Source organism: Scophthalmus maximus, chromosome 22 (genome assembly GCF_022379125.1).
Source record: "Scophthalmus maximus strain ysfricsl-2021 chromosome 22, ASM2237912v1, whole genome shotgun sequence".
Lineage (NCBI taxonomy): Eukaryota > Metazoa > Chordata > Actinopteri > Pleuronectiformes > Scophthalmidae > Scophthalmus > Scophthalmus maximus.
In genome coordinates this window covers 11651958-11679189 of record NC_061536.1, presented here as the reverse complement: position 1 = coordinate 11679189, position 27232 = coordinate 11651958, and the positions used below count along the sequence as shown (strand labels likewise).

General features: G+C 48.1%; 1 protein-coding gene across 1 annotated transcript; it reads left to right on the top strand.

Moving 5' to 3' along the window:
• The first annotated feature begins 3212 nt into the window (after positions 1 to 3212).
• Positions 3213 to 19619, top strand: LOC118292064 (TGF-beta receptor type-2-like). The gene is made up of 7 exons (XM_035620720.2): positions 3213 to 3599; positions 6374 to 6515; positions 7310 to 7500; positions 9944 to 10719; positions 11887 to 12028; positions 17468 to 17592; positions 18442 to 19619. Exons 1-7 carry the CDS (start codon positions 3527 to 3529, stop codon positions 18619 to 18621), a joined length of 1629 nt encoding a protein of 542 aa, XP_035476613.2. The 5' UTR covers positions 3213 to 3526; the 3' UTR covers positions 18622 to 19619.
• Positions 19620 to 27232: the final 7613 nt, after the last annotated feature.

Sequence of the window (27232 nt, the reverse complement as noted above, 5' to 3'; positions counted from 1 at the left end):
ATTCCAACCGGTCCGTTTGTTTTTTTGGCTGGTAGGTTGGTTTGTCAGCAGGATTTCACAAGAACTTCACAACGAGTTTCCATAAAACTTTGGGATCAGATCCAGACAAAGGGGTTGCATCCAGGAATCCCACTTTCGAAATGACTTTCTGTGAAATAGGGCGTTTTGACATTTTCACCAATTTCCCAGTCAGAGGTTTGAGCTCATTCTGGTTAAGCCAGTTTTCGCTTCGCTCTTGTAAATCGTAATACACAGTCACCTGCAGGAGGGGGGAGGCATCTCTTGTGAAACATGATACCATGTCTAATTTTTAAATACCAAGAACACGAACTGAAAAAAATCCAAAATGTCATGAAAGGAATGTTCACGCAACTTCTTTTAAATCAACTTAAGAGCCGGGAGGAAATGACTTCAAGGGCTCTCCGAGCTGACCTTTCCCCAGACGCCCGGGTGTCTTTCTGAAGTGCCATGAATTCAAACAGCAAATTCAGCAACTTTTCTAACTTTTGCGAGACTTTGCCGTGACTGAGTTTAGGATTAAGTGATGATTCAATATTCCTGTGCGCCGCCTCCTCTTGTGGCGTTCCGCCATCGTATAAAAAATAAAAAAAATGTGCATGCCCTATGTGCCATATAATCCTTTGAGTGGGAGAGACGCCACACATCGTGTTACCACTTTTGTTTCCCCTCATAGGGACCCGGAGAAAAGAGCCGAGGGGCCGACGACTCCGAAACGCCTTTGTAATGTGCCGCATGCGGCGCTTGTTTGCCGTCGGTGTTATCTCAAGGTGTGCGTCCATAGATTTGTCCTCAGGTTTTTTCTCTCTGTTTGCCTTTGCACTCGACCAAAGCAGTTTACAGCGACGTCGGGCACCTGCTCTCGAGCATTAATACCACTCAGGATGTTTGCCTGGTACTTGTTTATCTGTGTTTGTGCAATGAGGAGGAGGAGGAAGGGGGGAAAAATTGGGCTCAAAGGCGGAGGAACAACCGAGAGAAACCTGTGAGGGCGGAGGGAGAGGGGGGAAGCTAAAAGTGCCAGCGAAAGAGAGCTTTAAAAAAAGACCATGTTTAAATAAGCCTGTCTGCACACACACTGCAGCGCCGCGTGTTCTCCCGCTGGACCTGAGGCAGATAGAGTGAAGTTATAAAAGAGTTCTGTTTGGGTGTTGTGGTCAGCGAGCAGGATGTCGTGACCCCACATGCGCTGAGGTCAACGGAGAACGGCTGTTCTGGGCCCACAGCGTTGTCTGGCCTCCACCTTGTGGCTTGGACCCCGTCTTGCAGCGCTTGAATGGCTGCCTGGCACACAGACTTGAACAAACACACACACACACACACCCAGCCGTCCACACCCACCCAGAGCCAGGAGTGTAATAAGGTCAGTAAAACATGTAGACCAGAGCCTTTCACAGTCGAGTATTTTAGACATCTGAGCCTGTATTTGTTTAAAAATGTTCAAATATGCACCATTAAACGTATGCCGAATTAACCACTGTCAGTTCCTGTCCGGAATGTACCCACCAATGTACACGCACGTATCACCGGATCACTGTGATACTCGAGACGACTTAAAAACGTGAAGTTTCTCAGGCAAGTTCTGTAGATATGAAGAGCGTGTTTTTTTTCTCCACTACGCTGCACCTACAGGAAGACAGGCCCAGCTGTTGGTAAAGCGGAGCGGGTCTCGGGCGTAGTGAGGAGTCGACATCCTGTGCGGAGAGATGTGAGCGCGAGCTGTGAGGTCACAGGGGTCAGGACGGAGGACTGAAACCTGACATCACGGCTCGAGTATGCGGAGCAAAAAAAAACCCCCCACATGTCTTGCGAACGCCCCCGGGCAATAGTTGCTGCAAATTTATGGGTGTCACTAGTGGACTTGACCTCTGTGTGTCTTCAATAAAAAACCCAACACTTTGAGATATGAAGAGGATGCCCCCTCGGCCATTACTCCTGTCCGAGGGATTAACTGTGAGGCCTGGAACCTCTCCAGGAAAACATGTAGCAGAGGGAGGTCCTTTAGTGGAGTTTATTTTTATGTGATAAAAAGTGATTATGTACGGAAGAGTATTAGTGCCAGGCATAAGAAGAAGGAAAAATGAGGGGGAAGATTTTACTTATTTATTTAACATTTCCACAATAAAGTCGAAATGATTTTTCAAAAGTAGTATTTCAACTTTATTCACGACAGTTCGACTTTATTCTCGAAATGTAAAAAAAAATAATCTTCCTCCTCATTTTTCTCCTTCTTATTAATACTCTTTCGTATGTGTGTCCTGACACATTAATGTTCAACTGCAAATGGCCGTTAATTAAATTTTTGAGAGGGTTGCAGTTAGCGAAGGTAGCGTAGCTTTGCTAACGTTAGTTAACATGGATGTGTGACAGCTGAACTGGCTCCACAATATTTGGACTTCAATCTCGACATTTCGACTTTATTCTCGACATTTGGGCTTTATTGTCGAAATGTTTTAAAAAAAATACAAATCTTCCCCCTCATTTTTTCCCCTCACGCCTGGCCTGAAAACTCTTCCGTACACACGCTGACGTTCATGTGCAAACGCCCGTTGTCAGCGCATCGTTTCTTCCAGAATCAGCCTGTGGATAAAAAATACCGCACATCTACAACTTGGTTAGCGGCTAGCGTTAGCTTAGCAAACTGGCTAGCAGTGGTGCTGCTGAAAAGTGCTTCCGGGTCACAATTTTAGTATTTTTAGGACGTAGTATTTCAACCTTATTCTCGACATTTTGACTTTATTCTCAAAATGTAATTTTTTTTTTTCTTTTTTTAAAAATCGTCCCCCTCATTTTTTTTCTTCTTCTAATGACTTGCCCTTTTACTAGCAAAACGTCAACATCCGGTTGTTTGGTGCTGCGGAAGAGTGCTTCCGGGTCACAATGTTCGACTTTATTCTCGAAAGAAAAAGAGATATCTCTTCCCCCCCTCATTCGTTCTTCTTCTTATGACTGGCCCTCGTACTCTTTGGTAATGACGAGTGGGGCTTTTCTCTGAGCAACAAGACCCGAGAGGCGTGTGACTACACTTGTTCTGCGCCGACTTGCAGCCTCTACAGGTGAAGCTATTTCCGGGCGTGTCCCTTCAAGTCGGCCGACTCTCAGCCTCCTAATGACACGGTGCAAGGCGCAGAAGTAGACGAAGAAGAAAGAAAAGAGAAGAGGGAAGGAAGGAAGGAAGGAGGCGAGGAGGAGGAGGAGGAGGAGGAGGAGGGTGAAAATGTGTCCAACCCCTCAGAAAAAGAGTTCCTGCTTGGTGAAGAGCGCACACATCCAGTGTGTGAGTCACACGGGGCCAAGTCCTGCCTGCTGAGCGCGCCCGGGGCTGCTTCTCTTTTCTTTTGGATCGAGTGGGCGAAACTTCACGGACCCGAGGAAGAGGAAGAAGAAGAAGAAGAAGAAGAAGAAGAAGGTCCCGCGACGCGCCGGGTCACTTTTACGCGCCGCCGAGGAGTTCCTTCCTTCGGCCAGTTCATGAGAAAGAAGGGGGAAGTGGACGCGCCGTGATCCCATGGAGCTGCTTCGCTTTTCCGCCTTCTGGTGCGGAACGATCCTCCTCGGCAGCGTCCTGCTGCAGCAGACGGGTGAGTGGAGCTCGTCAGGGTCCGAGGGGAACCCCGACGTTGGCCAGGGGGAGAAAAAAAAACACACTCGTGGACGCGTCGCCGCGCGCGACGCGAGGGGGAGAGACGCAGGCGCAGGCGCAGACGTGCCTCCCCCGCGCACAGCGGCTGAAGTCATCGCGCCGTTCTGTGTCAATGCTTTTAATGGTGGTGGTGGTGAAACAGTAACGTGACTGAATTTGATTTAATATAAACCAACAGAATCCGCCCAAGTGCGCACGTTGCTGCGCCCTCAGCCTTGTCTTGCGCCCTCAGCCTTGTCTTGCGGATATCACCTGTTCGCCTCTTGAAGCCCTCTTCCTCCTCCTCCTCCTCCTCCATCTTTGAAGTGCTCACAGGTTCCAGCAGCTTCCTCTGAGGAAGACACACTGAAGTTCTTACCCTCATCTGTCTCGGGCTCAGTCCCAACGGCACCAAGTGGCTTTGGCTGCTGCTAATCCTCTCTTCCTCCTCCTCCTCCTCTTCTTCTTCTCTGCAATTAGATGTTGCCCTGGGTGACAATTACTCCCATTCATCCCCTCCTCACCCCCCCCCCCCCCCCCCCTTTCAGAGGAGTTTTTCTGATGGTGTAATTAGTCAAGATCTGACACCTTCCCACCACCAGCCACTTTACTACATATCCACTCAGGAGCTGATTCACTTCAGAGTCACATTTTTAGAATCACTCACTCGATTAGTGTAGGCTCACAAGACACAACCGAAAAAATCTGAAGAAAAAAACCTGCAACGGCAAATCCAAAACAGACAGCGGCCTATCACGAAACACACGCAGCGACAAAATCAAAAAGTAGACATGATGACAAAATCACAACGGGACAGCAAATCAAAAAACACAACTCCAAGTAAGAGGAACGACAGATCCAAAAACACAACAACAAGTAAGAGGAACGACAGATCCAAAAACACAACGAGTCAATGTCTTTTTAGATTTGCCCGTGTGTTTTGGTGTTTTCTGCTTTGCCATTTTTCCTACTTGCCGTTGTGTCTTCCTTTTGAATTTGCCGTTACTTATTATTTGCCCATGTGATTTGTGTTATGCAGTTGTGTTTTTCCCAGTTTCTTGATTTGCACTTCCGGGCCACCATATCCTCCCATGCTCAGTTTTAGACGGGGCTTAGAGAGCGATGCTGTTCGCCGGCAACGTGCTGTCAAGTTTTTGTTCTGGAGTAGTAGCTCACCCCGGAGAGGCGGCGGGAACCGGGAGGCCGTCAACGTGTCGTGCTCCAGATCTGCAGCTCTTCCGCGCTGCAGGTTGTACAGTATATTTGTGTTGCTGTAAGCAGAAAGTGTGGCCCCGCCCTACGGAGTGGGGGCGAAATGACACAGTAGGCTTTTTGTGTGAGGTTAGCAGCGTGCAAACAAACACACACACACACACACACACACACACACACACACACACACACACACACACACACAGGTCAGTGTGAATTCAGGGGCAAACAGATACGGAACAGACGTCCTCACTGTCTGCCGACACTGTCTGGAATTCACTTGCACTTCCCCCTGACACATTTTTTCGCTCGCTGTGTCTGAACAAAGTCCTGACGTCTCAGACATCCGCCGGCCACTTCACACACATCATTTCATCGTGTGTGTGTGTGTGTGTGTGTGTTTCTTTTTGCAGGAGGAACGTACGTCGGGAGAAAATGAACACCCGCTCCATTTCTCGGTTTTGGTCTCGAGTCACATGTTCTGATGGGAGTAACAGGTTCGACTTCCTGTTTCGGTTAAGCGGTTTTACAGTAGCGCTACGGTCACGTGCTCGTTCCCTCCCTCTGTTTTTGTCATCAGTCGGCGGGTTCTTCAGTTCCTAGTCGTCCACGTGAACGCGATAGAGCTGCACGAGTGGAGTTCAGTGCCTCAGGTCTCACCTGCTGGAATTCTTTTCAAACCTCTCCCTTTCTGTTTACTCAGAAGTGGCCCAGGTACACATCATCATCATCATCATCATCATCATCATCATCATCATCATCATACCACTACAACACACCATGTGGGATTGTCTGTAGAGAGGTCGCTCAGTCTCTCCTCTCTACAGCCTGGCTGATTTTTATCACTGCAGAGACTATCGGCAAATCTGCCTTCGGAGGAATTTCTGTAGAAACACAATTACTCACCAACACACACACACATACTTTTTTTGTCTCCGTCCGAACATTCGTAGACACTGATACATCCCACCGTCTTCCCTTTTTTCTCTTTCTTCTTTTCTTTTTTTGCCATTCACGAGCGGCGCCGGCGCGGCACCTTTCGGAGACGGGGGAGCCGACTCATCGTCTTGACAAGTTAGAGGCATCTCGGCGAGCAGATGCATCCGTGTTTCCTTTTGTTTGTTGTCGCTGCCTTGTCTGGCAGTTGTCTCCTCCGACGATTATCCAACCCGCAGGCACTCATCACACAGTCCCGTATGTCTCACTGATATGGGGCTCGCCTGCCCGGCAAAGTCAAGTCTGAACAAGACCAACGGAGGTGGATGCGGCCGCTGCGCCGCTCTCATTGTTCCCAACTTCACACGGAGCAAATCTGTTCGCTCAGTCCAAGGACCCCTGCTTTATGAATTTGATGTGTATATGATCTATTATGTCCGTTACCCATCAAGGGTTTGTTTGATATGTTAGTGTCAAATGCTGCCTAAACAATTTACAGATTAGACTGAACTGTTTTGAATCCCCACCGCCCGACCTCACCATGTCCCCCCCCCCCCCCATCTCAAATTCCGTCTCTTTCTTCAGAGGGCATCATCATCAAGGTGAGGAGGCTGTGCAAGTTCTGCGACGTGCGGGCGACCAGCTGCACGGGCAAAGGCCGGTGCAAGGTGGAGTGCGACATCACGTCAATCTGCCCCAACGACGACGACGTGTGCGTCAGCATTTGGTAAGTGTCCGCTGTGGCCAAAACCTCAGCAGCGGCGTCGGCCGCGAATTAACGAGTGGGTTTGGTGGTGTAAAGACTGTTAGGTTCACATGTAGATCTTTTGTTCTTCGGCTCAGGCGTCGCTTCTTTCCCCGAGCCCTAGAACGTCTTGGCTGAAGCGACCTCTTCCTCTGGAGCGCTCTGTCAGCCAGAGACAAGTGAGTTGGCCGAATTACGGCGGCACATGAGCGCCTCACCCCCCACCCGCCTCGGGTCTGACTCCCAATGTGAGAAAGCAGCAGGACGCAGATTCCTGTCGGTATTAAAGGCTCAAGGCGGCCGGCGCTGCTGCTTCTAATTATATTAGCGATTGTTGTGGGCATGTGAGGCGCTGAGGTTAGCAGAAGGCTAATGGCACGCGGTCAGCGGCAACCTATTAAAAATGTCTCTCACGCCGGCGAGGCAAAATTTAAATATGTATGTTTGTGCATGTTCAGTGTTTTCTTTTTTTTTCCCCCTTGTTATTGGTGTTTCGAAATCTCGCTGGTTGTTAGTGTGACCTCTGTGTCGCAGTCGTTTACATAATGCTGACGCTGCCGACAAATCTGGCCTTCACACGTCACCGCTTGGTCACCGCGCGACGGAGAACTTCACTGCAGACCTGCCGCCATTATCTTGTCACAGTTCTGAAAAGTGGATCCCGTTGCCGCGCTGTAATGTTTGTCCGTCTTTTTCATCACGCAGTCCAAACCAAAGACAACAAATCAGACTTAACCGCGTGTTTTTTCACCGTGAGCTCTTTTCTCCGCCTGCAGGAGGAGGAAGGACGACAACGTCACCTTCGACACAGTGTGCCACAACCCGGCTCACAAGCTGTACGGCCTGGTGCTGGAGGATTACAACAACAGCAAGTGCGAGATGAAGGAGCGACAGGGCATGGGCTCCGAGTTCTTCATCTGCTCCTGCTCGGAGGACGAGTGCAACGAGCACATCGTCTTCAACTCCTGTGAGTTGAAGCAGCCGCTCTTCACTGTCTGGTTTCTTTTTTGTGTGTGTGTACGGATTATACTCTTGGCCATGAACATGCAGCAGACTGACATTTGATTGGTGCAGCTTTAAGTTGGGCAAAATTACATAAGTTTCTCATCGCTGCTTCTCATTTTGCAGACGCGCGGTGCCGGAACACTGCAGTTAACATGTAAGGAAGTGGTACTCTACATGTGTACAGCAAAACACCGTGACGTCACAGTCGCGGTCGACCTGGCGCTATTGGGCCAGTAACTCTCTCCGCTTGTCATGTGAGGCGTCACGCGTGAGCGCGAACACGCGTGCACTTTAATGCTCTCCAGATACGCGAATTATTGCGAACGGGCCGGGGAGACGTCGCCTCGCGGGACTCCAGTTGCAACACGGGGCCCTGGAATCAGATGTATTTTGACTACAGCATCCAGGCAATAATAACACGGAGGTACATTTCCCCGAGACCTGGCTCTGCGCGGAGAGCCCAAATTGAAAGCATCTGCGCGGCGGGGGGAAGAAAAAAAGAAAAAACCACGTCATGGAAATCCATTCGCTCAGTGTCGGGAATGTCTGAGCACTTTGTGTAACGGCACGGTGACTAACATGGGGCCGCGCTCCTGCTCCGGCAGAAACGACATGTACAAGGAAGCACACGCCGTAAATCTGGTGACTCGCTGGCGAACAATGTTCCAGTTTGCCTACGATGTGGGTTTTTTCACCTGAGGTGTTATGTTTCCCACACTGAATAACACACAGCTGCAAAAAAAAAAAAAGGAGATAAATCACAAAGCTAATTCAAAGGTTTGAAGATTAACTATGTGCGCACCTAACTCTCTTGGCAAGACAGCGAATATGCGCAGTTTCTCAAAATGTCAAACTATTCCTTTAAAGAATTGACATCAGAGCAAAAACCCTCAATTTAAGAAAGAAAAAAAAACCTTTAATTGAGGGCTTTTAAGCTGCAGGCCACAAGATCCCGATTCCCTCAAATGTAACATTATATAAGTGAGGCTCGGGCCCAGAGCCGTCTGGGAGAGTTGTCTGGGAGGAGGCACGCTGACAGGTTTGTTGTGAGGAGAAGCTGCTCACTTCGCCCAAATCAAAACACACTGGCTGGGGCCATGTTGAGGATGTCAGACATGTGGTTTCCTGTTTGAAAAAAGAAAAAAAGCCAGAGACAACCGGGAGGGCTTGACTGGGCGAAACGCCTGCCTCTCAAGTCCGTTCTCATTCACCTGCCTGGGTCCTTATGCAAATCTATTGCCATCTCACATTTTGCCAAAGAAAATCTTCAACTAATTGTACAATTAAGGTTCTGTGGTAATTTTAGAATTCTCATTCAGTGTATCGCGTCTGGTCCCTTTTCCGTTTATAGGTCCTCTGTCTTTATGACTGCAGCTTCAAATACGGGACTGTAAACACAGCGCAAGGATAAAACTTTCACTATTTGCCAAAAGCGGCGCGGCGGCGAGGCGCACCGCCTCCTTAATTACAAGAATCAGACGTAAGCTATAAAGAGACACAATATGTGGTCGGCTGGGTCAGGGCTTGGAGCTGTTTGCATTTGTGGCCCGGACGCTAACTTTAGCTTTCCGATTGCTTATGGACATTCCACATGGGAGGGTCGGGTTCCCCTGCTGCGCTGAGAAAACGACTTTATTCCGGACCAGATACAATCGAGTTTGAGTTTTATCTCTTTATGTTGTGGCAGACAAGGTGTCTAATCGATCATTCCAAACGGGTGTAAAGAAAAAATATATGTGGTTGACTGTATAATCCTCTTGAAGTTGCTGTTCTGGAACTTTTGATCATAGCAGATGACCTTCATCAACTTCAGTTTGCCCAGTTCACATTGTAGATGCTCCGCTTTCCATTTTCCTCGGCTGTTCCCAATGTGTGTCATACATTTTATATGTTTACAGGTCCATAAATTGTGGGCAAACTCCTAAATGGATCCGGGAGTACGATTATTTTGTCGACTTTTTCGACTTTAGGTTAATTGTTTTCGGCCACTTGTGGGCAGGGTAGACACCAACATCGCCTTATTTATAGCTAACCTCTCCATAATAAGGCAAATATTCCCTGTCCTTTTGGTTCTGTTTTGGTCTACACCAACTTGAAAAAGGCAAAATGGGCCACTTGTGTGTGTCTGAGCAGACAGGTTATATTTGGTTAGAGTGGGTAAAGAGTTTGTACTGAAAACAGCAACCTGGCACATTTAAAAAACATGGTTGATGAGAGTGTTGAGATGTAAACAGAGTGGTCAGTAAACCAAAACAGTGCGCTAAAAGATGCTAAAATGCTCTGCATGGCTGAAGAGAACTGCGCAGTCGCCGATTGATCTTCCCGGGATGTCGAATATCAATCATAGCTCAAAGATAAAGTATATGCACCTCATCATCTCGGCCTTTTGACTTTTGCTCCCTCAGACATGGATTCGCAGGTGGTGGCGGTCATCTTGGTGAGCCTGGTGCCCCTGCTGGTCATGGCCGTCCTCGTCATCACTTCCTTCTACTGCTATCGGGTGTACCGCCAGCGGCAGGCCAGCTCCCGGCGCAAGAAGGGTCTTCCGCTGGACTTCAGCGACGCCCATGCCATCATGATCGACGACGAAGGCTCCGACAGCAGCTCCACGCTGGCGAACAACCTCAACCACAACACGGAGCTGCTGCCCATCGAGCTGGATGTGCAAGTCGGGAAAGGGCGCTTCGCAGAGGTCTACAAAGCCAAACTGAAGCAGGGCTCGTCGGTGAGCGAGGAGCAGGGCTTCGAGACGGTGGCCATCAAGATTTTCCAATACGAGGAGTACGCCTCCTGGAAAAATGAGAAGGACATCTTCTCCGACGCGGACCTGCGGCACGAGAATGTGCTCCACTTCCTGACAGCGGAGGAGCGGAAGGTGCAGAGACAGTACTGGCTGATCACCGCCTACCAGCCCAGAGGGAACCTTCAGGAGTACCTGATCCATCACGTCATCAACTGGCAGGACCTGTGGCTGCTCGGCAGCTCGCTGTCGCGCGGAGTGGCTCACCTCCACAGTGACCACACCGCCTGCGGCCGCTACAAGGTGGCCATCGCTCACCGGGACATTAAGAGCTCCAACATACTGGTGAAAAGCGACCTGACCTGCTGCCTGTGCGACTTTGGCCTCGCGCTGCGGCTGGACAGCAATCTGTCGGTGGATGAGCTTGCCAACAGCGGGCAGGTGAGGCTTTCTGATTCTAAAACATTTGTTTTTTACCCAGCAACGGGCCATTCCAAGCCCTACCATATGTATTTCTTTGAAGGTATTTATTCGACCTGAAATGAGCCATACGATCGGTCAAACTTTTCATTTCTGACCCTCATCACTCGGGGACAGCGGCTCTGAATATTTGTCATCCTCTATATCTTATTCCCAGATGGACCCGAGGATAGGAACCGAGCGGTAACTCCTCCTAGGTTGCCGTTTTATTACAGTCGCAAGGCAAACGGGCTTGATTGATTCTTAATGGACTCATTATGCTGATGTAATAGACCAGAGTCATATTAGACTCCATTATGAAAACGACGCATTATAAAAACAGGCCCTCAGCCTTTCGCTGTACAGCACACCTAATGCATTGTAATGCCCCTTAATGCGTTCGGAGGATGAGCCGGTGAACACATTTCGCACGGCGGTAATTGTGTGAAGACGATCAACGTGTTGTCCTTTTGTTTGCCCAGTTATTTAATACATCAAACATGTTTCGGTTCACCTAAATGTGATGTGACATCTTACCGTAGCACTAAATGACCACCCGTCCTAGATGAATAACTCTTACTGCTAAGATTTCCAGTTTGTGTAAACCTCACTCCCTGACGCCTTAAAGCTACAGTGTGTAATATTGAGGAGAACTTATTCATAGAAATTGAATATATTGTCCATAACTATGCGTTCATATATGTATAATCACCTGAAAAAAAGAACCAACGTCAACTCTGAACGAGTTAAATATAGTTCCATGAGGTGGACCCGGCCTCCGTGTGAGTCGCCATGTTTGCTACGTGGTGTTGAATTCGGTTGTTGCACAAAACGGTTCCAGGACACGTCGCATTCGCGTTGAATTTTCAGACGCTGCCAGAAACCGGAAATAGAATCAGCGGCGCGCCAGCATAAAGTGTCCCCTGTCAGGTGCTCAGTTGGTTGCGGTTTGCAACTTTACCACCAGATGCCGCCAGAAAATTAATACAATTGCACACTGTTGCTTTGAGAGACGGTTTTAGCCTCCTTGCTAGCACAACCCGTCTCCCCCCTGCGGAGGTCGGGAATTCAAGGCCTAGCACTCCCGTCACACTATCAAGGACGTCAGTGACGAATATCTCTGCCTCCCCTTTCTGCTTTTGTTCCCAGGTGGGCACAGCCAGGTACATGGCCCCAGAGGTGCTGGAGTCGAGAATCAACCTCGAAAACATCGAGTCCTTCAAGCAGGCCGATGTTTACTCCATGGCCCTCGTGCTGTGGGAGATCATTTCCAGGTGTACAGCAATTGGAGGTAAGATGAAGTAACCACTCGGGGAAAAAAAACGTGTCAGGTAGACACGGGGAGTGGCATATTTTTTTTCTTCTGTAATGTTCAACAGAATCACGTATTTCTCCCAAAATGTTGGAACTGTCCCTTTAATTAGTATTTCACCTCGACCCCCTCGTTGCTCTTTTACAGTTGTGTTTCTTCTCGAGACAACCGTGTTGCCCCCCACACGGCAAACGTCGCTTGTGACCTTCAGTCGAGAAATAGGGATTACCAGGTTTTCCTCCGTAATTTAGAGATTAGTCCAGGTCATTGGGAGTAAAGGAAATCAATAGTCGCGCTGATTAATGAAACTCCCTCTGGAGCTCGTGTAGAGATCCTCGGAAGTACTGTAAAAAGAAAAGGGAAAAATTGCCTCCGCAGCTCGTTTGACCTCTGAGGAACACGAGCACCTTGAGTTCCCTCACTGGACGCTGTGACAGGGTGTGTGTGTGTGTGTGTGTGTGTGTGTGTGTGTGTGTGTGTGTGTGTGTGTGTGTGTGTGTGTGTGTGTGTGTGTGTGTGTGTGTGTGTGTGTGTGTGTGTGTGTGTGTGTGTGTGTGTGTGTGTGTGTGTGTGTGTGTGTGTGTGTGTGTGTGTGTGTGTGTCCTCCACGTTCCATTAATCACTGTGGGAGCAAATCCTTAAAAGTGCCAAACACGTGATCCGTCTTGCGGACGTCTGAAGGATCAGCGTTCACTTCACCAAGTGAACGCTGATCCAACGCTTGTGTTTGTCACTCCGAAGTGAAAAAACACAAACACTTCCCCTTAGTGTCTCCGCGGCCCAGTTTGCTCTGGTGACTTCTCCTGTCTCCATTGTGTCGGGCGGTGATTGAAGGCCGGGTTCGGGGCATGAACGCTTCTACTTTGGCGTTTTCCTGTTTTGCCCCCCCCCCCCTCACACACACAATCCCTCCTTGAAATGTATCGCACAGTTATGCTGCCCAAGAGTCCTAAATAAATAAAACCTGGCTATGTGACCCACAATCCCCTCTGCTTTTCCATCCCAACAGTAAGAACATAGGGCATGTGCCCCGTGGGGACACCTTTTGAAAGCAAAACAGACCTATTTCCTGTTTTTGCAAAGAGCTCCCTCACAAGACACACCGCTCTTAGCGGGAAGTTAACTTTGTGGACGCCTCCCCTCGTGTGATGTCTTTGCGGCGAACGTCCCCTCGAGAGCGGAGCAGCCGGGATACGCGTCGGTTAGAGATGGACTCAACCAAATCCCTTTCGAATTCCGGATTTGTTCATCCCACTCGTGCTCGTCCGTCCATTCTATTCACCTCTGAGTTCACGTACTCGGTCCTTCAGCCCCTCGCTTTGTATTCATCTCGACCAGCAGGAGCGCTGCAGATGACAGCGAACGTCATTTCAGACCCGGTTAAGACCAGGTTTTTCGGAATGCCCTCGCACACACACTCTTTATCACTCTAAAGTTGAGAGTCTCAGACTCATTCTCCTTGCATTTCTCCCCTGAGGCAGGTGAGGCGGCGGGTCATTACCCTCTCACTGCACCACAAAGCGCTGCAGACAAGTCCGTCCATGGGCGTCACTCATGGCCGGCGCAGGCGGACTGGGAGGACGGGCCCGTGTAGATTCACTGGGTAAAGGGGAAGCAGATGGGTCCCCGTCCCAGACCCCGGACCAGAATAGACGCTTAAAGATAGAAGCCGCTGGGGTAGTTCGTGTTCTGTATATCTCTGTCCCCTTTTTTCCTTGAGTTGGCAACTCCTCCGAGGCGAGCGGAGGGGGGGAAATCTGGAGATGGTTAGGCTTTAAAAACCAGAGGAGGTGTTTCTCATCCCCGACAGGTTCAAATGTTGTCCACGCACAGATTCGAGCTCGACAGGCCCAAGAGCAAAGCTGCACAAATGAGACGCGGTCAATTGGTTTTGCTCGACTGGCAGATAAAAAAAGGAAAATGTGTGCAGACCGGTGCAGCGAGAGTCGAGCCGATGCTTTAAAAGTTTCCTGCTTCATCGCTGCATGTCTCCTGTTTTGCCGAGCCGTCCCTGGAGGTCGGTGAGTCACTCGTGACTCTCTGAGAACACACGATTACAGCATGACACATCCCAGAGCATCGTGTGTGTGTGTGTGTGTGTGTGTGTGTGTGTGTGTGTGTGTGTGTGTGTGTGTGTGTGTGTGTGTGTGTGTGTGTGTGTGTGTGTGTGTGTGTGTGTGTGTGTGTGTGTGTGTGTGTGTGTGTGTGTGTGTGTGTGTGTGTGGAGGGCAGATGTCTGATCAGCGGTCTCGGTGGCTCGCCGCCACCTCGCCGCTCTGTCACAGTTCCTGGGGCCATCGTCTGCTCCCAGATCTGCCAGGCGGGAGGATCACAGCCGCCTGTCGACAGCCGGCCGTGAGCCATCGCGTTTGCTTTCTTTATCCTCCAGGACTATGAAGACAAGGGGGAAGAGCTCGAATGAGAGGGCAAACCAGGGAGATCAACACACCTTGGAGAGACGGAAAAAGCTGGAATCCAAGGCCCAGGCCCTTTTTTTCTTTTTATCTCCGCCTCTTGTTCTCCTGTATAATTTAGCCGGTCCAGATTTAGGGCTTGGAAAGAGCACGAGGGCGTTTCCCTCGGGCGGGTGGGGCTACGCAGTGGGATAATAGCGGAGTCGGTGCTTCAGCGTGGAGCTGCAGACAGAGAAATACCTTTCGGTCCCTAGAGGGAGAGGTCGGGCTAGACGGGAGAGGAGGAGAGCTCAGGGCAGCTGCTCTCCAGATGTCAGACCATCACCTCCTCCTGGACCCGGGGGCCCCGATGGGCTGGAGTGTGTGTGCAGGGTCTGCCATAGTCCACATTTGGGGGCCACTCTTGATTGGCTTTGGTCGTGTTGAACGGGGTCAGGAGAAGGTGAGTGTGTGTATCAGCGAGAGCTAATGGCAGGGTAAAGCCCGCAGGGGGAAGTCAATGCCATATGTCCAAAGTAAGCTCGGCACATGTATGCATCTGCACCGAACGACTTTAACAGCCCGCGAGGAACACAAAACAAGTGTCGCAGCCACCGCAGCCTAATGAAAAGCAGCGGCGGCGGCGGCGGCTGGGAGCGGATAAGTCAAGCTGCTCTCCCAGACTTGGGGAAACAGACGATGTTATTGTGATCACATTACGACTGTATCTCCAAGTGCGGGTTCAAACTCTGTCTGGATCGGTTTTCCTGCATCATTTATGTGTTTCTGTCCTCCTTCCCGTTATTCACGCCTCGCTGAGACTCATTTGACAAAAGCGTCGACATGGACGGGGCGCCACGCCGCAGTCACGGAAGTATAACGCGGAACTTTTGCAGGGATGACATTCATTGAGAAGTCCCCCCCCCCCCCCCCCCCCCCCCCCTCCAGAGTTTCCCTTGTCGGCAGATTCCTGACAGGTGGCGTGAGAAACAGACATGAAGGATAAAACACACCGCCGCCGCCACATGGCGGCTGACGGGGGAGACGCGGTATCAGCTGTGATTGTTACCCTGCCGGACTTGTCACATGGTTTTGCAGAACTCCTGTCAATGTGCAGTGTGTGACTCTTTCGCAGAAAACCACGGCATTCCTCTCTCGCCCCTGGGTTGTGTTTTCAAAAGCTCTTTGCCGGTGCAGAATTTAATTTAAGGTTTGCCTGGAAAAACCCCTCTCTTTTCCTTCTTCGGAGCAGTCTGCCGTCCGTCCACGAAAAACACATTTTCTGTTTACGCGGCAAAGTGCTCGGTACTATGATTCACATATTTTGAGCCCATTGTTTGCGGATGAAGAGAGATAAACATGTTTGCCCAACAGTTGGCGGAGTGGATTTGCAGTCCAGCGCACGGTTCCTCTCTCTCTCTCTCTCTCTCTCTCTCTCTCTCTCTCTCTCTCTCTCTCTCTCTCTCTCTCTCTCTCTCTCTCTCTCTCTCTCTCTCTCTCTCTCTCTCTCTCTCTCTCTCTCAGACGACCTGTCAAAACAAAAAAGAAAGAATCCTTCTCTCTTTAATATCGACTGATGGTCGGGGCGGGGCTGCGTTGGAGATTTCACAAACCAAACCAGGGGAACTTTGCTTGCACACACACACACGCACACACACACACACAAAAACAATAAGCAGTAAGGTTCAGCTCCTGAGGAGAGCCGGCTGTTGTATGAGCCTGTGTCCCAGAAGTCTCCATTTCCTGTCTGCAGGCTTCATAACTTCCTGTGAGCTTTTTTTCACCATGTTTTGAAGGGGCCAACTGAAACCGTCGTCTGATTCATCACTCTTATAAACAACGTGATCCAGCGTGAGGTTTGGTTAATGCCTGCACACTTAGAAAAGGAGATCATAGCCAAAAGCAACGAACGAAACCAGTACTACGACAATGAAATGTCAATAAAAATAGATAATAACGTGATGCTCAAGTTACACTGGACCAGTAACAAGCGGTTACTCCAACAGCCTGTACTTTACATTTCACTGCGTTGACACTGGATAGAAGCGGTGACTTTGTTAGTTTTGTTTCTACAAACAAATGATACATTTATGTAATGACAGACAGGTTTAAGAATGTGGCTAAGGTTGGAAACTGCAGTAGTTGTGTACGGTAGAAGTATATATCTGTATTTCTAATTGAGGAAATCATAGAATCATCCTGAATGAGTCAACATGAGAGTGATTATTGGGTTTTTAAAAGTTTTTAAAATGAAAAACAAAAAGGATATTTCTATTGTCAGTGTCTGTTTGAAAGCCTCTTTTGTTTCTGTCTTTGTCAGAGGATATTTGTGGAAAACTGGGGGATTCCCAAACTGGCATTTCACTCCCGCACCTCCTTTTTAATTATTAAACCGGAGCTGATTATTTACGCTCACCATTCTCCACGCAGTCGTGGGCCTCATCTGTTCTTTTATCCTCATCTCAGCTTGCCCCTTGTGTTCAGACACGCGGGCCCTCCGCGCTTCAAAGTTTTATTTGCTGTTTTTTATTCAAGGGTATATTATGTGGGGACACGTTTTCTTTTCGGAAACTCTTGACCCACCGTTTTATTTGTTCCCCCCCCCCCCCCCCCCCCCCAGACTCTATCCTCCACGTCACTGCTCGGAGATGTTTAGCCCTGAGTAAACTCGGAGTGATTCGCCTTTGACGGGCACCCGGGAAGGTTTTGTTGTGCGAGAGAACCGACGCGCAGCCGGAGCTGTGATTGTGAGATACTTAAAAAGCCCATAGATGCTGATCTCTTCAGCACATCTCCCTCTCGGCCCCCCTCGGATTCTGCAGTTGTTTGTGCTGCTGCTGCTCCGGTGCTATTTACAGTTTGCAACCTGCGTTTTTTTTAAAAAGAAATCTGGAGTGCCACAGTGCCTCCTTTGACAGGTGTTGTCGACGTGTGCGGCGCGGGCCGCTCAAGGGGGGCTGCATCAGCCAGCACTTGCGGATGTCAACATCTTTGATGACTTCCTCCTTTGTGTGTTTGTGTGCAGAGGTGAAAGAGTACGAGCCGCCCTTCGGGAACCTGCGGGAGCACCCCTGCGTGGAGAGCATGAAGGACAGCGTCCTCCGAGACCGAGGGCGACCTGAGATCCCCGACAGCTGGATCAACCACCCGGTGAGAGGCAGCAGCTCGAGCTGTGGAAGACAACTCCTTTGTTTTCACCTCATGATCTCCTGTGGGACGAAGCTGCTTTCAGACATGCACGGACGTTCTCCGGATTTATTTCGGAGGGGCTTGCATTTGACAAATACAAATGTCCCCAAATGTTGTCCTGGACAATTTTCGGGACGTGCTCCGTGAGTTCATGTCTGAAAACAGCTGATTACTATTCAGGATCTCGAAGCTCTTGTGTCTTACATGTTTGATCTTGGAAAAAAATGTGGGGTTTTTATTGCAACTTGAATATGTTCTACTGCTTTTTTAATTGTTTTTCAGCATTTGACAGTTTCTAGCTGCAGCTATGAGCTAACCCTGACATAACACTGATGTGGTTAAATGTCAGTGTTGATTAATTTGTACTAGCGCATATAAAAAAAACGAATTAATAGCTAAGCTGTGCCCATTGGACAACCTATAAAAGCATTATATCATGCAAAAACATAACAACAAGCATTAATATCACTATAAATATTATCACTGCTATAGTATAGCAGTACATGTCAATTATTTGGGTAATTTCTCTATTGAGAAACTCAATCTCCTGAATTGTTAAACAAAACCAATGATAACAAAGAGTTCAGACGTGATCAGTCAATGAGGAACAGTGGGATCTATAATTCTGCAGTATTATACTGTCATCATGTAGCCCTCTTTTATTGTTTTCACTCAAAGGAGACACACTGCTACACAGTCACTGCTTGTCATAACCACAGACCCACTGATGAAAACTCGTAAACACACTTTTCAGCCCAGAATCAAGTGTGATTGACTGATCGTGCCTGTGCTCCACTGCTCCCCCTGCAGGGCATCCAGACGGTGTGCGCCTCCATAGACGACTGCTGGGACCACGACCCCGAGGCCCGTCTGACGGCCCAGTGCGTCGCCGAGCGCTTTGACGACATGGAGTACCTGGACAAGCTGTCGGACCGCTCCGACTCGGAGGAGAAGATCCCCGAGGAAATCTTTGTCGTGGATGAGAAGTAGAGTGCGACAGGAGAAGAAAAAACGCCGCCCCCACCAGGGCGGGCTGAGGAATTACAACCAAGCAGCTTGGAGAGACAGAACTTCCAGTGGACGCTTCATTTTTGCTTTCGAGATGTGTGACAGAGGAGCAAACTGGAACATCACGTACAGTAAACAGGACCGACACAAAGACAAACACCAGTGACTGACTTTCCTTTTTATTTTCTTCTCCATGCTTCAAGGACTGGACCAGATCACAAACAAACAGGGAAATCACATTATTAAGCTTTTTTTTTAACCCAATACTATTTGCACTTTATCAATATCTATGCACACCAAATGATTTATATACAGATATATATATATATGTATATATTCAGTGTTGTCTCTGTTTTGACAATACATTTCAGGTATAGGAAGTAAAGGAACAGCATGTATATAGAGAAGGGGTGAAAAGGGAGGAATGCAAAGATATTAATGGGCAGTTAATAACACTAATAATAAATATTGGATATTTTCGAACGACCTTGGATTGATGTCAATGGAAATTCACCCAAAGCAAAGGAATAGGAAAGTCAACCTGGAGGGAAAGAAAGATGACATTGACTCTCAATGACGATGAACCTTCGAATATAGATGGCAAAATTTGCCTGAAAGTGAAAAGTGGTGTGTGTGTGTGTGTGTGTGTGTGTGTGTGTGTGTGTGTGTGTGTGTGTGTGTGTGTGTGTGTGTGTGTGTGTGTGTGTGTGTGTGTGTGTGTGTGTGTGTGTGTGTGTGTGTGTGTGTGTGTGTGTGTGTGTGTGTGTGTGTGTGTGTGCGCAGAAAGACATACAGTATGTTTAAAGGACCCTAAACTGGAGGATACAGCTGAGCTCGCTGCCTATAAACCACAAAGCTGAACTTCTTTGAAGTTGTTTTTTTACAGAAAAGGGAATTCTGATGTCGTTTTCAGAAGAAAAAAAACATGAAAACATTTTTTGTATAGAAGTGTAAAAGCATAATTAAAAGTGTTTAAGGTAGTCATTGTGCCCATTCGGTGTTTTTCGATGCTCTATACTTTGATCTTTGGTTTTGGGTTTTCATAACTCCCCGGCGGAGTTATCAAAGGAGACTGCTTCACAGCTCCAAAAACAAATGACTCCCTCCACTCAAACGGTTTCAACATGACATCAGGCCGCATGACCTTCATTATTTACAAAAACAACCACAATATTACCCAATTTCCTGTACAAACAGTTTTCTGTTCCAATTCATCTGAAACTATGAATCTTGTGTTTTTATATCGAATCATCACAAACTTTATTCATATAGCTCCTTTCAAAACACAGTTGCAAGGCGCCTTGCAAGTTCAAAATAAAATAAAAAATTGAAGGGAAAAATCAAAAGCCAGTTTGAAGATCACGCAACATTGGACAAGATTGGGGCAGAAATGTAAGAGGAAACATTTTGCAGAAGAGAAGAGTGAAAATCAAACAAAGTAAAATATTCTAAAATGATTCACATAGAAAGTAAGATTAGAGCAAAAAGAGCCCTTTATGACGACATCCGGACAGCGTCCACTTCCCCACAGTGTCCGGTAATGTTTCTACAGTAGCCCAGAAGGGACAAACCAAAAAAGAATGCAAAAAGCCGAGCGTTAATCAGTTTGGTTGCAATGTGCAGCTTCACCACTAGATGTCACTAAATCCTACAGGCCGAACCTTTAACGTGATGAATTAGAAAACGACCCATTCTTTACAGACCTCGTGCTAAAAGAAAATATAGAATACTTTTTTTTTAACTCATCCATCGACTTCAGCAATCTATTTTGCAGAGCTGTTAAAACAGCGTGGCAAAAAAAAAAAAGAAGACGAAAACTGCTTAGACTTAAACTATAAATCTGTGCTCACAGCTTGAGGATCTCCAGGAACACAAATCGGTCGTATGTATTTGCAAGCAAGCACCCTGCCTGTCAGCACGTGTGTGTGTGTGTGTGTGATCTAGCTCTCTTTTGTGAAGACATATGCTCCGCGAGACGTTCTGCACCCAACACTCATTTTTATAGCGTCAAAATTGCCTCGGTTTAATTCAAAACAAATTAACCCGGGGCGCAGTTACGGAGCAGCGCCGGCGGAATAAAAACTGCACGAAACCGTTGAACAAATGCACTCGGGAACAATGGCGGAGTGATTCATCAGCCACAGTGTGCGGAGCTGTCAACTCACAAGGAGATTCCCGTCGCCCCCTTCCCACACTTTGCATGATCCATTTACGCACACTACGCCGCGGGCACACGTTGGTGTGGGTTGCCTTACGGATGAATTGGCGGCTGTCAAAAGTAACGCGCAAAATTTGATGCCAATTTTTTATCTTTATTTTCCTATTGCCAAGGAGTCAAATTCCCCAAAAGGGAGATTTTGTGTGAATTCCTCCGAAGATGTATTTCAGCAGCAAATTGCTTGTTGTGCAAGAGCTGCAGAGCAGGAGAGAAGAGGTGGAACAAGTGTAAAGCAATTACACACGAATCATGAAACACATGGTCCACATCAATCCTGTTTCTCTGCTACATGGCTGCCGTGAGTTAAAATCAAATCTACCAGTTTTTAATACGGCAACAGCAAATGATAAAGGGGACAGATGAATTATGTTGTGTTATTTCTTTTTGACCAAGGCAACATGGGCACATGGATGTCAGCCGCCTGCATTTTGTATTTCGACCAGTAGAGGGCACACTGGTTATACTGGATGAGCCGTACAGAGACACCACTTGTGCCTTGTGCCAACATCTAGGTGTCAGTGCTGTGGCGCAATTTCCACTGGCGTAACGTTCATTCTTTGAGGGTTACAGAAGTGGAGGCGCTTGCACTGTGAAAACGAAAGGGGGCTATAAGCCCAAGATGTGACGGGCCTTTCCATTGCCGAGACTCGCACCCGGTGGCCGCGAACCAATCACAGAAACACCGGAGTCATTTTGGGTCCTGGTGGACTCTAATTGCGTTGAGACAGCTTCGCGTGACTTGACGAGAACCCTCTCTCCGCTTCTCGCAGCACTTTCCACCAGTCACCCGTCACCCCGCATCAGAAGGTGGACGCCCGAGGCCACCGGGTGTTCAGCCCCTCCACCAGGCACCGGTTGAACCCCCATTATCAGCTGCTCAGTCGGCACACTCGTCCAACGCGATCAGGCCCCGGGAGATTTTTTGTATTCAGTTTTTTGTATTCCAAACACCCATTTGAATCAGACGTTCAGTTGACACATCACAAAGCAGCACATCAGCAGGGGTCGACATATTCGGAGAAAACTGTCACAATTGCATGCAGCAATCGTCCGGCGGATGATGTGGTCGCAGCGGGCGCATGGGGCCCAGAGACGGACGGACCAGACTGCAGGTGTGCCGGGAGCCATTACCCCTGCGGCCCTCTGTGATGTCTTTGTCTCGTGGCGCCACTGAACTCGATAGTTCCAATATTACTTTAATTTCCCTATGCCTGGATGAGCCGCTGTGTCATATTTCTCTCGGCTCAGAGAGCCTGATGGGAAAGGGAGAAAAAAAGAACAGCCCATCAAGGGCAAACGCAGCTGTGTGAGAAATGGAAGAAGTCGTTGTTGTTCTTGGCGGACGCCTCCAGATTCAACGTGCGCTTACGTTAAACAACACCGGTGCTCGACAGTTGTATTGCAATTTCCCCTCCGACAAAAGCTGGAATGATGCGATCATTTGAGCCGACAAGGACGATGCCAGTCCACTTCATTTGCTGCATCAATCATCCTCTAGTTGAATCTGTGCCGTTAATAACTATTTGGCTCTGATTTGGCTCAGTATATATCCTTTGAATCCATGTCCCGTATTACTTTGTCTATTTAGCGTTAATTAAGTGATTGCTGTCCCATGGCAGTTAACGTTCTCTCACTAGGAACCTCCATCTCCCAGGTGTGGCTGCAGCCTCCCCTCCTCCTCGTTCATCATCGACACGGGCACACCGCAGGGACGCGTCCTCGGCCCACTCTTGTTCTCCCCGTTCACTTCAGCACAGCTCCGATGTCGTCGTCTAGTTTGCCGAGGAAACAACCAGTGTGACGGACAACAGGGGGAAGGACAACATCCCTTCTGTCAACACCAGAAAAAAAGCAAAAAAGAAGAAATGATTGAAGCAGCTGCAGTTCACAAACTCCTCGGTGACGTCACGGTGCGTTGCAACTTGATGTTGACCGACACATGACCTTCTTCCATTCGTTATGCTGAGCTAAGCTTACAACGGTCTGGTTGCACATTGAAAGGTAGGAAGAGTGGCGTTGACCATCTAATGAAACACTGGGTAAGAAATGAAATGAACATTTATTTAAAAAGGTTGAACTTTTGAACTGTACTCATAAAACAACGCAGAGTTATTCTTACTTCTTTACGCCTTTTAAGCCTCGGCACGCCTTCATAAGAATAGAAAAAAAAAATGTGTGTGTAAGGTGCTATTTTTGAATGTATTTTATTTTCATAGTGCATCATCGTGGTGAGTTATTCTCTGCCTATCACTAATCACCTGCATGAGGCTGCTCCCCTCTCCCACCCTCCTCCCCGCGTGTCATCCTGCGGACCCTCTCACCCCCTCCCTGCGCCGCGGCCCGCCTCTCCCCGCACTCGTCGGGGAGGCCGGCTGAGTTTAACTTTATTTGGGAGGCGTGAGTTGTGTTCTGTCAGACGACCGATCGAGGGCGACGAGGAGGAGAATCGATCGGACACAGGCCAAGCGCAGAGATGCATAGTCCTCCTGACCGAGGGGCCACTCGGTATTGAGCTGCCTCTTTTTCTTTTTTCAGAGTGCTGCTCAGTCAGAAAATACTCCAGCGTTGGCCTTTAATTTGGCGGATTTGCACATTAGCCAGCGAAAGGGCAACAAAACAAAAAAAGGTACAAGCATCAAGAACACATTGTACGACACAGAAAATACCATAAAATCCTTCTTACTTAGAAAAGAAAAGCAATAGAATTTCAGCTCAATGCTCATGTGATCGTGGTCTCCATGCAGGCATGGTGTCAGGATGAATTGGACACGTGCTTCGTATGCACACACGAATAATGTCAATGAGAGGGAGCTCGTGTCCGCTCCTGTTGTTTCGAATGCTGCTGCCATAATTTCTGACTTTCGGGGCCTGTGATTGAAGCAATATCACATTAATCCGCCGGAGCGGCCATTTGTCAAAGCCGAGGCAGCTGGGTAATAGGGAGGCATGCTTCAATTGTCAACACGTGAGCCATACTTTTGTGTGTGTGTGTGTGTGTGTGTGTGTGTGTGTGTGTGGGCCCTATCCCCCTGGGGTCCTATTGTCAGACCAGGCTCAGCCGTTTTCCCAACACATTTCTCACAGACGTCACCTCCAGAGACATCGCGCAGAGGCTGCTCGCGCCGCGACGCAGCGCAGAGAGATGTCTGCGAGGCCGCCGTTGCTCCGAAGAGGTGGAAATACAGGCCAACTTTTCAGTCTAACATTGTGCCTGCAGACAGTTGATATCTGTGTTGATCGCAGGTCAGAACCTCACTCCTCCTTGGTTTCCACCCCCATCTCTCTCTTTCACTCGCTCCGTCGATTTGAAACTTTCTCGTGAAGTTTTCGTACGGCATGCCAGTAGGATTTGAAGAAACAACCCTCCACTGTGAGCTGCTGTGTCGACGGGTCAGAATCAATCTCCATGAGTGCGGGGAACTGTGAAAGTCTACAGACAATTTTCGACGCTGGTATGTTTTTGGGGAGTCAGAAAGAAAAAAAAGACGATAGGAATTATGTCTAATTCCATTATTACATTCTTCATGGCGCAATGACTGTGATCAAAAGCCCGATTGAAAATGAAAACAATAGATTCTGTTTTTGTAATGAAATCATGATTTCTGGTAAGATGAAGATGCACAGATCCCACTTTTATCATACAACAGTGACACGTCGTCAAAAGCGGGAGCTTTCAGTGACAATATTATTTCATTAATTTGCTTTGTTCCCGGTGTGGAGATGTGGTAGATGAAAGCGTTTTTTGTAACCAAACAAAAAAGGATACTGTCAATCAAAGCGGTTCCCTTTGACAGAGAAATAACTTTTCACATGCTTTTGGAAAATGACAGCTGAATGCCACGAATGCAGCAGCATCCTGTGGCAGATGCAGCATTATGAATTGAGCGGCACCACTCTGATTTCCAGGATGATATATGGCACCATACTCTGTTACAGTGTACAGGAGCTCATGGCAATTTTTCCCTCATTTTTTCACAACAAGTAGGAGAGTCTGGGCTGAATAGTCAAGTAATGAAGTGCTGGAGATAATCACAGTGGAATCGAGATTAACAGTCCTGTCACACAAAATGAACCCCCCCCCCCCCCCCCCGAAGCTAATCCCGCAGCGGCACACCCTCCATCAAAGTCGACATTAAGATGTTGTGTGTGTGTGCAGAATTCCCTTCTAAATGTGTTGCCCGGGCCTGAAAAGATTTAACTGTCTCTCTGTGCCCCATTGGCTGTCGGAGGAATGAGCCCTGCTCAGTGTGAAATGGTGTGTCACTGATGGGGCCACACAGGTAACCTGGGTGCACTCGGTGAGAGCCCCGACATCATCAAACAGAATTTAACTCAGGTCGTATACTTGTGTTTCTGTGTTTCCCCCCCCCCCATCCTTCGACTTATCACCGAGACTTGCCCTCCAGGTGACGTTGAACTCAAGTTGTCATGGGAACCGCATCCAACCTGAAGGCTAAATAATACGTTATTTTAACGACACGTGAAACTTGACCCCTGGGTCGATTATCATGATGGCGAACGGAAGAAAAACCAGGCTGGCTACTTCTCTGTCGGCCACAGGTTAATGAAAAAGCTTCTCGCGACAGTTGGACTTTCTCACCTCGTTGTGCTGCTGAATGTTTTTTTAAGAGCTCTCGTTTGTGAGTGATTGCGGCGTTGCGATGTGACGTGTGCGGTTGGTGATCCCCTGCATCCGCCGGTCAGACTGGGTCACGCAGCCAGACTCTGTGGAGTCTTCAAAGATTGCTCCTCTCACGATGACCAAACATCCTGTTCTGCCATCCTTTTTTGTTATAAAACATATATATATATATATATATATATATATATATATATATATATATGTATTATGGATTTCCCAACTGTTTTATTGTGCGTGTAGATGACGCACAGCAACGCCGAGTAAATCAGTGTTTCAGTTTGTCTCTGGGTTTGTGTGTCGAAGCTGATGAATCAAAGACTCTTCATAGGTGTGTTCTCCCGCTGATGGATTGGCAACCAATCAGCTGTGCTTCTCTGCCTTCCACACATTGCCTCCTGGGGAAGTGATCCAGCAGGTACTGCTGTCTGTAGATGGAATAAAAGTGATGATATACAGACCTATAATTCTCAATTGTGACATTTTCTCCAGCTCCAATTGTGTGCTGCGACGTCGCGAGGAATCTGGGAACACCATGTGCCCGCTCCCCAGACATCCCCAACACCGCAGGATGTATGTGCCCTAAAAAAACAATTCCCTCCGACTGTGCACCTCGCGTGTCATCCGTGTCGGATCGGAGGTTTCCTTTTTAAAACAACATTGCTTTCATCACAGGCGACGGAATTGTGGCCCACATACGTGACGCCATGCACAATCGATTGAGAAATTTGAGATTATTACCCGTCTTGTGACAAATTGCGGAATCCAGTCAATACTGCAGCTAGAAGATGCTGTAGCTGTTTGTAGCTTCAAGGCTTGCACCATTATTGTTTTTTTTTCTTCACATCAGCTCAAGGAAAAAGTGCAAGAATGGACATAATGATGATAATTTTCCTGAGCAGTTATAACACCTTCCTCTCGCTCATGCTGTCAGAGCAGAGAGAGGATGACAGAGAGAAAGGTGCAAAGAGCGTTTCATCCCAGACTTCTTAAAGCTTCTTTTTTTTTTTTTTTGCACGGCTGGCCTTTGGCAAAGTAAAAGATGTGTAGACACCCAAGAATGCCAAGCATAAACTCGGCAAGTCTTGGGAGACATTCAAAAAAAAGACTGAAAAGAAAGACAAAGCAAACACAAACATCGGAGTCGGCCCCCAGAGACGGAGGAAAAGCAAAGCTGCCCTGCCTGGCAACAGCATTCCTTTTGGCTGGCTTGCATCTGGGCATGGCCTTTTGACAACAGATGCAACTGAAGTAATCTTACAGCCTGCATTTATATTTGTCTCAAAGGTCATCCATTCAGAATTTGGACGTAGAAGGGAAAAGGGCAAAGGGGTCGCGTGCTCATCGAGGCATAAGCAGGCCTTGATAAATGACCAAGGAACTGCATGCATATGTGAACACATGTACTTGTTTGCTATTGTATACATTAAGATGTATCCATCAGTATCTAGGTTCTCTTGTGTGTGTGTGATGGTGTGCATTATTTCTTTTCGGGCAATTCCACATCAACATATGCCTGCGATACTGTTCGTCGAGGTTCTCGTGTCTGTGCTATCTCTATGAACTCAAAAGTCTTATCCACTTCTGCCACTCCATCCACTCTCCATGATGACCCCCATCAATTTTCATAATCATCCTTTTTACTCTCCTTTTATTATCTGCCTTCCATCTCCCCGGTTCTGAAACGCCGTATTCTCATCTCCCTCTTATCTTCCTCCTCGTCTCTCCAGAAGATA